General features: G+C 40.0%; 1 protein-coding gene across 1 annotated transcript; it reads left to right on the top strand.

The window, feature by feature from the left end:
• Nucleotides 1-2,258: 2,258 nt before the first annotated feature.
• On the top strand, nt 2,259-10,129 carry LOC103583001 (NACHT, LRR and PYD domains-containing protein 5-like; the record flags this gene model as incomplete). The annotated part of the gene is made up of 4 exons (XM_008564433.1): nt 2,259-2,429; nt 5,121-5,291; nt 7,089-7,259; nt 9,959-10,129. Coding segments are annotated over 4 exons (684 nt in total), but the record flags the coding sequence as incomplete, so codon positions are not given.
• Nucleotides 10,130-12,615: the final 2,486 nt, after the last annotated feature.

The following is a 12,615-nucleotide window of genomic DNA, read 5'->3' as shown; positions in this document are numbered from 1 at the left end:
GAACTGCTGTGAATGCCTAATGGTCCAAAAGGATATCACTTTTCTTTTTTCATTGCATATGTTCATGGGGTATGGTTTGTTTTAATACCTTCATATATTGTATATTGATCTAATCAGAATAGTTGGCATATCTATTACCTAAACAGTTATTTCTTTTTTGTGGTTATAGCATTCAAGATCCTCTTTTCTGGCTATCTTGAAATATACAATACAATATTATTAGCTGTTGTCACCCTAGGGCACCAGAACTTATTCTTCCTATCCAAATGTAACTTTGTAACTTTGTACCAGTCTTCCAACCTTTCCCAGGCCTCCCCTCCCCCCCTTTCCTTTCCCTGCCTCTGATAACCACTATTCCACTCTTTCTTCTCCTCTTTTTATTTTTCTTAATTGACCCCTGACAATTGTATATATTTATGGAGTGCAATATGATATTTGGGTACATTTGTACTGTGTGTAGTGATCATATCAGGGTGCTTAGTATGTCCATCACCTCAAACATTTGTCACTGCTTTGTGTTAGGAATATTCAACATCATCTCAACTAGCTATTCAAAGACACACGGTACTTTGTGGTTGGCTGTAGTCTCCCTATATTACTATAGAACATTCTTCCTACCTCTGTAATATTTTGTACAAAAGGATATCACTTACCCTATGGAGGGAGAGGGGAAGGAGGAACTAACAGCAATCATTTATCACTTATTGAGCTGCACCAAGTACAGTGCTAAAACTTTTCTATGCCTATCTCACTTAGTTCTCAAAACACATCTATGGAGTTGGTGCTGTTGTTAACCCTATTGATAGATGAGAATTCAGAGTTTCAGAAAGGCTAAATCACTCATCCACGGTTGGACCATTATCAAGTGGTGAAGCAGCGGATTCTCCAGAGCTGTGCCATCCAATATGGTAGCCACTAGCTGTGCGTGGCTCTCTAAATTTAAACTGAACATAAAATCCCAGGCTAAAGTAAGACAAAATACTAATTCACATTTAATCATTTCCATGTGGTGGGGAAAACATGAATTTTAATGAGGACTTGGTTTGTAGCCATGGATCTACTTCTTACTATATATGTGACACTTAAGTTTCTCTGTGCTCAGTTTCTTCTCTGATAAAATGGAGATAAAATACGTAATTACAACTAAAAAAAAAATCCAGTTTCTCAATCATACTAACACATCCCAAGTGCTCAATAGCCACATGTGGCCAGTTGCTACCATTTTGGACAATGCATCTCTAGGTGATTTTTAATTTTGGCCCAATATCAGAGGAGTTAGATTAGTTGGAAGTGTTCCGAGGAAGGCAGATACTGGAATTCTTGATTCTAGCAAACTATTGCCATACCTCGAGGCTTTCTTTTTCAAGTGTACCTCAAAATTTGATTTTTGTGTGTAAATTTTCTGCCTTATTAAATATTTCCTAGTAACTCAAACACTTTTAAAAAATACTTTGGGGTCCAAACAAAATATAACTCTGAGCCCTTTTTGGTGCTGGGCTTTCAGTTTACATCTCATTGAATGTGGTCTCCTGCCCTATCTAGTAAAGGAGCTGCCAGCCACATGTGACTATTTAGATATAAAAGAAGGAAAAATGCATAAAATTATAACTATTTTCTCCATTGCATTAGCCACGTGCTGAGTGCTCAATAGCCATGTGGCTACCATATTGGACAGAGTAGATCTAGAACATTCCATCACGACAAAAAGTAAGATGTCTGGAGTCTGATTAGGCTGATGTCACATTCTTGAGGGAAGGGGAGAGCACACTCCAAGTTCTTGTCTCAGCAAAACATGTCACTCATGTAGCGAACTATGTACGAGTTTTGAATCATCTCAAAGCCACATAAAATGCTTCTTCAGCTTTGAAAAACAGATGGAGTATCTAGTTTATGTCTAAGGTTTATGATGCGTTAAATGTTGTAGTTGTAAATAGGAAAATCACTCACTTTAGCAAGGCCTTACACCATAGGATACATGAAGACTGAAAATAGCCAAGCTGAGAGCAGATTCATGTTGCCCATTAGTTTCCCATTGTCATTGATGGGAGATCCAGTCACCCATGATATTTAGAGTATTATTTGGGGGCTGAAGCACTGGAATTGTTTGCAAGCTAAAGGCAGACATGATGTAATATTATTTATTATATCTGCAAGGACGTGTCAACTATGGGAGTGCTGTTTCTTTCCTTTTCTTAGGAAGGAGAGATGAAAATTTAAGAATATACCTCATTTCCTTTCTGGTTGCTCTCTTTTTGCAGACTGGAGAACTGTGGTCTCACAGCTGTTGGCTGCCAGGTTCTGGCCTCAGCCCTCGTCAGCAACCAGAGCTTGACACACCTGTGCCTATCAAACAACAACCTGGGGAATGAAGGAGTGAATCTGTTGTGTCGATCCATAAAACTTCCCAACTGTAGTCTACAGAGGCTGATGTGAGTCTGACTCGCCTCCCTGTGAGGACTTCATAGTTTTCTAACAAATAGTGTGTTGTAGCTCTCAAAGCACAAAGCAGTAAGGAAGCATGGAAATTTTACAATAAAGGGATTGATATATCTTATCCCTATTAATTATCTCCTGGATTTCACTCTTCCTTGAAAAATTCTACCTCTGCTTTTGTGTTTTCTTACAGCAGGAAGCCATCATTTATTCAAATACAGTCGATTGTCATAATTTGAGGTCATGTGTTCTACAAAGTCACCCTTGAACACTGATTTAGCCAATACTGAGTCATTGCCCCTAGGGGTAGTGGGGAGTGTCTTTGTTCTTTTTCTGTTGCTTATAACAGAATACTTAAAACTGGGTAATTGATAAAGAAAAGAGATGTAAGGCTTATTTCTTATAGTTCTAGAGGCTGGGAAGTCCTAGGTCAGGGGTGTGCATCTGGCAAGGGACTTCTTGCTGGTGGGACTCTGCAGAGTCCTGAGGTGGTGCAGAGCATCACATGGCAACAAGGAAAAGAGCGAGTTCACGGGCTCACTCCTCCTCTTATTAAACCACCAGTTCTACTCCTGTGATAACCTATTAATCCGTGAACTGATTAATCCATTCATGGATTATGACCCAATAACTTCATAAAGTCCTCACCTCTCAATACTGCCACGTTAAGGATTAAGTTTCAATGTGAGTTTTGGAGGAGACATTCAAATCATAGCAGGAAGATACAGGGTTAACTTCCTATGAGCCTCCAGTCATATTTTCATCAACTGATCAATACTTAACCTTGTTTTGCATGTTTCTATTTAATGACACTTTATTTAATACATGTTGGTACATTAACATTGAACTTGTGACCAACAGTGCTGTAACCCATGCCTGAACAAAGCTTATCTAACATATGTAAGAAACATTACAATCTCTTCATGCTTAGGAACACTAGAAAGCACTGTCACACTAATCTTGGGGGCAATCTTAAACTACAAAATCACCAACAAAAAGCAAAGAAATTTGACAAACATGGCACTAAATATACCTAAATGTACTTGTTTACAGTGTAAGAGCTCAGACAATTTCAACCTCAACTGGGAAAAATATGTAGCACTGGCAACTCAAATTTTTCTCTACTCTGTACACATGCATGGCCAAGAAAGACCGTGAGTGCCATTAGTATTGATTTTTGGTATTACGAATAAATTTTAGTAAGTAGGAAATTGTATATGTACAGAATCCATAAATAATGAGGATCAATTGTATTTATTAAGTAAACACTCTTAGTTACTAGTGATATAGAGACAAACCGTGGATGTGGTCCCTATTTTTACATAGCATAAATTCTGGTCTGAGAGAGAGAATGAGATTTTCAGGTGGAGGTAAGAGTGACGTACAGCCACAGTCATACAGACTGTGTGTTGCATGACTCCAAGGAGCACAAGGTGTCCACATAACCATTTTAAAAACTAATTTCGGGGCCGGCCCGGTGGCGCACTGCTACAGTGCGCCGCTTGGGAGCACAGTGGCGCTCCCGCCGCGGGTTTGGATCCCACATACAGACCGGCCACTCACTGGCAAAGCGAGGTGCGGGTGCAACACTGAGGGTTGCGATCCGTTGCCGGTCACGAAAAAAGACAAAGGAAAAAAAAAAAACTGATTTCTTGTGTTGCCAAATTACTCTTCTATCATAAATTTTTGGTTTGACAGTGAGAATGAGAAATTTTTATTACTCCTGTTCAATACCATAAGCTTACTCTGCCTTAGGGTTACTTTGCTTTCTGCCATCCATCCCCATTAACCTGTTAGTCTAACAACAACTTCATATAAACAAAAAATTATGTGCATTAGTGGTATACCTGTAGCCAGAAATTCAGTTAGAGACTATAACCTTAATGTAACAGATATTCTGTTAAAGGCTATAACAAGGTTCCCAAGTGAATGAGTTATGGGGAGATACTGAACATGGTGGGTAGTATAGGGCCCCCCCATGACAAAAGCTGTCCACATCCCAATCCCTGGAACCTGTGAATGTGTGACCTTATATGGCGAAAAAGACTTTGTAGATTTAATTAAGGATCTTGAGATGGGGAGATTATCCTGGGTGGATTATCTGGGTGACCCCAGTGTCGTCATAAAAGTCCTTATAAGGGAAAAAAAAAAACAGAGGAGGATTGGAGCAGGAGATGTGAAAAGGAAGGTCAGAGTGATGCCATTGCAGGCTGCGGGGACAGAGGGCAGGAGCTAAGGGACGTGGGTAGCCTCTAGAAGATGAAAAAGGCAGGGAAGCAGATTCTCCCCTAGAGCCTCCAGAAGAAATACAGCCCTGCTGATACCTTGATTTTTGGACCAGTGAGACTTGTGTTAGATTTCTGACCTCCGGAACTGTAAAATAATATATTTGTGTTTTATGTAACTAATTTTGTGATCATTTGTTATAGCAGCCATAGGAAACATACGGTGAATATAAAGAAAAGTTCAGAAAATCTTGAATAGCATCGAGCAAGTGCATTATGCCAGTCACTGCGCCAAGTATTTTATGATCATTCTGTCATTTAAGCCTAACAACCATCTTAAATACGAATATGACCTCCTTCCTACAGAGGATAAAACTGAGACGGAGAGAAAGTAGTAGCTGACCCAAGGTCACACCAAGGAACAAGTTTGACCTTCCTCTTTCCCTTGTGTGCTTGTCACAGGCTAAACCAGTGCAACCTCGACGTACCGGGCTGTGGTTTTCTTGCTCTTGCACTCATGGGTAACACACGTCTGACACATCTGAGCCTTAGCATGAACCCCTTGGAAGACAGTGGGATGAAACTTCTCTGCGAGGTCATGAGGGACCCATCTTGTCAGCTCCAGGACCTAGAGTAAGTTTCTCATAGTTGTTTGGGATCAACCCTATTGTATTGGGGTCTGGGGTTCCTAGAAATTCAAGAAATATATGAACGGGGAGACTGGAACCAAAAATTAGTTTGAGGGTCACCTGATGCTTGTTTTTCCAGTGGGTACTCTTGGTAAGTCGGTGTGTCGACACCATAATGAGTGTGGGAAGAGCAGAGAAATTACTAAGAGCCCCATGGCAGGAACTATAAATTCTGAGTCACCCGTGATTGTTAAAATCTCTTCACTCCTCAGAGGAGCTCTTCTTGCCCTAACGTAATCTTCAGCTATTCATCTGTGTGTGGGGAAGGGAATGCTTATAAATCACTTGATCTCTTTTCATCTGGGGCTCAAATTTCTCCTCCCCATGTTGAAGTGTTTCTATTTAATAGGGGTATTCCATCACTAAACAGACTGTGGAAAACTTAAAAAAATCTCAGTGAGCAGAAATATGTCTCTCACAATTAAGCTGTCACTACTGTTAGTATGTTGGTGAATGTCTCCTGGGACTCTTTTTCCTAGATGCATAAGTGCATTTAATGTTTTACAAAAAAGGTATCCTAGTAGTCAGTACTTAATGCATTCTTACCATGTGGCAAGCACAGGACTCTAAATATTTTGTATGTCTAATCTCATGTAGTTCTACCACCACCACCAATTATATCCAGTGGGGAACTAGAATCCCAACAACCCAAAATCTTGGTGTTGGTGTCATGTTCTGTCCTTGAGGATATGTAGATCATAAGAGTAAACAAAGCATGGTACAGTATTTCATTTCATGGTGTATGGTAACTTAAATTCTCTAAAGCTCGGCACTCCACTTATGTCTAGTGTTTTGGTCATGAGTACCTTATACATCATTGTATACTTGGTAGCATTTTCTTGTCAATTACAAAGTTAGAATTAAGGGACCTAAAATTGGGGCCATTTGGAGATCTCTCCCTTCCCTATAACAAAATAAAGCATAGATCATAGTTCACAAGCTTCTGAGTGCCCCTGAGTATTATTCCTCTATTTCTTTCAATTGGCATTTCAAGCCCTACTTCTGCATTGTGTGAAATTTAATCTCTGTCAACTGGAGATGTTTCTTTGGAATTGCATTTAAGTGCAAGGAGAATATATGGTCCTTATCATCTATGCATTTATCTAAGACTTTGTCATCTCCACCATACCTTCAGGTGTCAATCCTTGCAACTGAGTCCTTTCTCACTCTCCACCCGAATGCCTCCTGAGGATGGACTCCTCAGCGCCAATGGGAGTTTTAGTTTACTTAAAGATATGGAACTCTGAAGCTGTTTCAGCCACATTTAGCTATTATGTTGGGGACCATTTCTACCTTCAACTTCCCCTGTTCTGCCTGGGAAAAGCAGCACAAGACCCCTTCCTTTTTGGATCCCAGACACTATTAGCGTTTCAGTAACTTCTGTCACATTTTCTCTGCCTCTCGAGGGATCTACCAACTGCTACCCATTTGTGCTTTTTCTGTTTGTCTTTCCCTCCCCGCCACGGAAATTCTTGACCCCATCTCCAGGTGTGGAGCAAGCTCTGATGTGCTCATTTCTTTTTCCAAAAAAACCTTGAGCTACATCCAGCATTTCCCCACCCTTCACTATCTTCCCTCTCCTGAGCCAATGGATGCCACCTAGTCTAAGCCGTTTACGGGAATGGGCAGAAAGGTGACCAGTTAGGAAGAAAACGAAATTCTCATTAACATTTTTTGAATATTATCCCACTGTAATACTTTCCTCAAAAGATATAAATTTATTCTCCTGGGTCTCTTGCAGATTGGTGAAGTGTCATCTCACTGCTGCTTGTTGTGAGAGTCTGTCCTGTGTGATTGCCAAAAGCAAACACCTGAAGAGCTTGGATCTCACCGCCAATGCCCTGGGTGACAGTGGGGTTGCAGAGTTGTGTGAGGGATTGAAGCAAAGGAAAAGTTCTCTGAGGAGACTCGGGTAACTTCCTGGGATCACCTCTTTGAGGGCCAGGCTCAGAGGAAGGGGGACCCAAGCATGAAATTGCTTCAACAAGGAGGATGTTCTGGTTTTCATGACTCTCTATCAAGTTAGACAAAATAGAGTCTTGGTAGAATAACAGATCTGGCTATAAATTCCAACTCAGCATCTATGTATGAGGTGAATGAAACAGAAAATGCTTGAGAACAAGGTCTAAAGGTAGAAAGCCCTCAAATGGGCCGGCCTGTGGCTCACTCGGGAGAGTGCGGTGCTGATAACACCAAGGCCCCGGGTTTGGATCCCATATAGGGATGCCCGGTTGGCTCACTGGGTGAGCGTGGTGCTGACAACACCAAGTCAAGGGTTGAGATCGCCTTTCCGGTCATCTTTAAAAAAAAAAAAAAAAAAAAAAGAAAGCCCTCAAATATTCACTGAACAACCTCTGCGGGCTAGGCATGGTGCTAAATGGTAGAAGTATGGAAGTGAATAAGACCTTGGCATGGGGGCATATATGATCTAGTGAGAAAGGTGAACAAAAAGCAAGTGATTACACTAGTGGTTCTCGAAACGAGCATCAGAATCACCCATGGACTTGTTAAAGCAGAGTGCTTCAATACGGAGGAATATGGTTCAGCTGTAAAAACGAATGAAGCACTGATATGTGCTACAACATGGATGAGCCTTGAAAACATTACGCTAAGTGAAAAGCCAGACACAAAATGTCACATGGGGTGTAATTCTGTTTGTATAAGATGTATTCTCATCCAAAGAGATAGAAAGTAGACTAGTGGTTTCAGAATATTCTAATCCAAAGAGACAGAAAGTAGACTAGTTGTTTCCAGCCTTCTATACTGGGTGTATCCACCTGCAAATATTCCGAGCTTCAGTGAGTCCAATTTGCCAGCACCTGCACTTAGGTAGCTGAGAACTGCAGGATCAAAAACAAAAACAAAAACAAAAAAACACAAGGGTAAGTTGATAATCATGTGTAGTCAGTAGTGACTGATGTAAATTTCTGTCTCGCCAGTATTACATTTTTCTGGTTAACTTGTTTTCCCCACTCCCTGAAAGAATGATTTCAAACCATCTCCATTCTTTGGAAACTTTTGGACCTACCTTGTTCTCCCTGGCACTTAATAAATGACCCCACTCCCCTCAAATAAATATAAAACCATTTAATAGGAAGGCTCTAAACTTCCTACCAAGAGACCGGCTAGTATCTGCACTGACATGCCCTTCCTTCTGTAGCAATGAAGGAAGCATCCCTACATTAGTTAACTTCACCCATGTTAACCAGAGGCTAATTTTATCCATGTTGGGGATCATGCAATCACCTGTTCATGCAGCAGCTTATAGCATGATTTATCTCCCCCTTGCCTCTGCCTCAGCCTCTCAACTGGATATTCTGTCTTTATAAATACTTGCATAATATTTTAGCAAAACCAAAAAGTAAGATTTCATTCAATCTCATTTCATCATCAAGCTATAAGTGGCTAAAACAACTTGAGCTACACTCATAAACTTTTTACTCTATCATAAGAATTCCAAAATACACAAAATCTAGAATTATTAGGATATTCAAAACGTATACACTCACCGTCTAGTTTAAACAATCATCAGTGTTTTGCTCTAGCTGGTGAACTATTTCATAAAGTTATGGATTTTGATATTCCACCTCAAAATACCTCAACATGCATCTCTAAAAATACAGATGTTCCTTGATTTACAGTGGGGTTGTATCCAGATAAACCTGTTGGAAGCTGAGATTATCATATGTTGAAAATACACTTAATACACCTAATCTATCAAACATTATAGCTTAGCTTAGCCCACCTTAAACAGGTTCAGAACACTTATATTAGCCTATAGTTAAGCAAAATCATCTAACACAAAACCTGTTTTATAATAACGTGTTGGATATGTCGTGTAACTTATTGCATAGTGCACTGAAAGTGAAAAACAGAATGGTTATACGGGTGCTTGAAATACGGTTTCTACTGACTATGCATCTCTTTCACACCATCACAAAGCTGAAAAGTCTAAGTTGAAACATTGTAAGTTGGGGACCATCTGGACCTCAACATGCACCTCTGGAAATACCAGAACACTACTGTCCACCACCATTACTATGCTTAATGATGTTCTTTGGCTTTCCATTATTCTTAGTATTAAATCCTTAATATGACCTAACATGTCCAGCTTCCTCTAATACTATCTCTGACTGCCCTGGTCATCTAGTCATCTTTCTGTTTCTCAGATGTGCCCCACTTTTTCCCACAAGGGTGGTGTATGTACAGTTTCTTATATCTGTGTATCAGTACATCTTCCCTTCACATAGCTCACTCCTCAGTTTTCAGTTTTTGGTTCAATGTCACTTTCCCAGCAAGTCTTTCTCCATGTTCCTTGTTACATTCCCTTGTTACAGACTCTCTCAGCCTTTGTTTTATTTTTTCCACAGCTATAACTTGAGTCACCCAGCAGCTCTCAAAGTGAGAACCGACAGCAGTGCCATCACCTGGGAACTTGTTACAAATGCAAATATTCAGGTCCCTCCCCAGAACGACTGAGCTAGAAACTCTGGGGGTGGAGCCCAACACTCTTTATTTTTTCCCCCCTAACATCAGGTAAAATTCACATGGGTTGAATGAAGGATCTATCATTGATCTTTGAGGTTATTTCTTGGGTGTCTGTCCCTACAGGTTGGAGGCATGTGAATTAACTTCTGACTGCTGTGAGACGCTTTCATTGGCCCTCTCCTGCAACCGGCACCTGACCAGTCTAAATCTGGTGCGGAATAACTTCAGTCCTGCAGGAATGGTGAAGCTGTGTTCAGCCTTTGCACACCCCAAGTCTAGTCTACAAATAATTGGGTAAGTCCCTAGCAATTGTCTTTTGAGATACAAACTTGCTTCTCTTATAGGCAAGCTAGTTGGTAGAGAAGCAGTTCCTGACAGCAGTTAAGATCATGGCTTGATGACCAGGTATTTATTCAATCAATGAATTTCACTGTGTTCTGAGTGTGTTGCTGGATGCTGGGGATACAGGGACATAGGAGATAGAGGAAAGGTGCCTGGTACCCTGGAGCTTACTTTTTAGTTGGTTGGGGAGGATGGAGAGATAACATACAAAGGCTTACGCTCAAAAAACTTAAAACAGAATTGCTGTATGATCCAGCAATTTCATTCTGGGTATAGACCAGAAGAATTGAAAGTAACAGCTCAAAGAGATATTTGTATACCCATATTCATGGCAGCATCGTTCACAATAATAGCTGACAGATGGAAGCAACCCAGATGTCTATCAGTGGATAAATGGATAAACAAAATGTGCTACATATATGCAATGGAATATTATTCAGCCATGAAAAGGAATGAAATTCTGATACATGCCCAACATGGGTGAATTTTGAAAACTTTATGCTAAATGAAATAAGCCCAGACCCAAAAGTATGATTCCACTTATATGAGGTACCCACAATAAGAAAATTCATAGAGATGGAAAGTAGAATGATGGTTGCCAGGAGCTGAGGGAAGGGCAAATAGGGAATTTAGTGTTTAATGGATGTGGAATTTGAGTTTTACAAGATTAAAAGTTCTGGAGATGAGTGGTGGTAAAGGTTTCACAGCAACGTGAATGTATTTAACACATTGAACTATACACTTAAAATGGTTAAGATGAGGACTAGCCAGTTAGCTCAGTAGGTTAGAGCATGGCGCTGATAACACCAAGGTCCAGGGTTCAATCCCTGTACCATCCAGCTGCCAAAAAGAAAAAAATGGTTAAGATGGTCAATTTTATGTATATCTTACCACAGTTAAAAACCACAAAAGTTTAGGATTGTTGCAGGTAGTAAATGCTAAGAAGGAAACAAGATAGTAAGAGAGTGAGGGACATGGGGTTACTTTAGATTACGTAGTTGGAAATTTTTTTTTCACATGTCAAAGATTTTACTTAACGTATTAACTAATGAGAGAACCAATAAGATGTTAACATGGTTCAAATGAGCATTTGACCTACAGGTATTTATATGCTGTAAGTAACAAATAATTTGCATTGCCATGAACAGTAATTGTTTGCTTAGCTATGGACAGAAAATAACTGCATTACTGTCAGTTCTCTACAGGTTAACTTCTGTATCTACAGAGTCATAAAATAGCCTAGTCGGAGATAACCAAATAAATAGTTCCTGAAGGGTCTGCTAGACACTGCCCAACATTCCACTGCAAAGACATTCAAGAATTTCTTAATTATTAATTGACGAATAAAAATTCTGTATATTTATGGTGTACAACATGATGTTTTGATACATGTATTCACTGTGGGTAGACTAAATGAAGCTAATTAACATATTCAGAAAACTCTTTCACAGTTTTTCCTGATGAAATTCTCACTAAGGAACAGATGTTTGATCTGAGTCCTGAAGGGCAAAGGCAGCTGCATGGAAATCTGAGGTGTAGGAGCTTTCCTGGCTGAGAGAGACTTAAGGGCAGAGACTCCCAGACCATCAGACATGGAGTGAGTGAGAGAAGGAAACAGTAGTAAAAGATGAGGCTGAGGGAGAGAAGATGAGCCCATGGATCAAGCGGAGTGCCTTCTAAGCTAGACTTAAATCTTGGTTTTTCTTCCAAGCGTGTTGAGAAACCAAAGGGAGAGCTTAAGTAATTGAATCATTTGGTTTATGTATTTAATTTTCCGGTTAGAAAGTTTAAAAAATTGCAGTTTCTCAAAACATAACACAAAGAATTATCATATGACCCCATAATTCCATGCCTATGTATATATTAAAAAGAACTCTGGCCAGGTAGTGAAACAAACACATATACATGCATGTTCACAGTAGCACTACTCACAGTGGCCAAAAGAGGAGGGTAGTCTACACGCTCATTAAAGGACGAATGAATAACAAAATGTAGTCTATCCGTACAATGGCATATTATTCAGCCATTTAAAAAATGAAGTAGTGATACATGCTACGATATGGACAGACCTTGAAAACATTATGCTCATTAAAAGAAGCCAGACACAGAAGGTTGCATATTGGAGGATTCCATCTATGTGAAATATCCAGAATAGGAAAATCCAGACAGGGGCTAGAAAGTGGAAAAGGGGAGTGAAAAACAACTGTTTAATGGGTACAGGTTTTCTGTTTGGGGAAACGAAAATGTCTCAGAACTATATAAAGGTGGTGATTGCACAACCTAGTGAACATACTAAATCGCTGAATTGTTCACTTAAAAACGGTTGGATTTATGTGATGTGAACTTTACCTCAGTAAAAAACGATATAGTATAATGTATGCCACAGATGCTCAGATTCCCTCCACCTTTTTAAGAATCAGGAGACTCCCCCCCCCCCC

Source organism: Galeopterus variegatus, unplaced genomic scaffold (genome assembly GCF_000696425.1).
Source record: "Galeopterus variegatus unplaced genomic scaffold, G_variegatus-3.0.2 Scaffold18916, whole genome shotgun sequence".
Taxonomy (NCBI): domain Eukaryota; kingdom Metazoa; phylum Chordata; class Mammalia; order Dermoptera; family Cynocephalidae; genus Galeopterus; species Galeopterus variegatus.
Note: the sequence above shows the minus strand (reverse complement) of the source record. Positions and strands in the feature narration are given on the sequence as shown.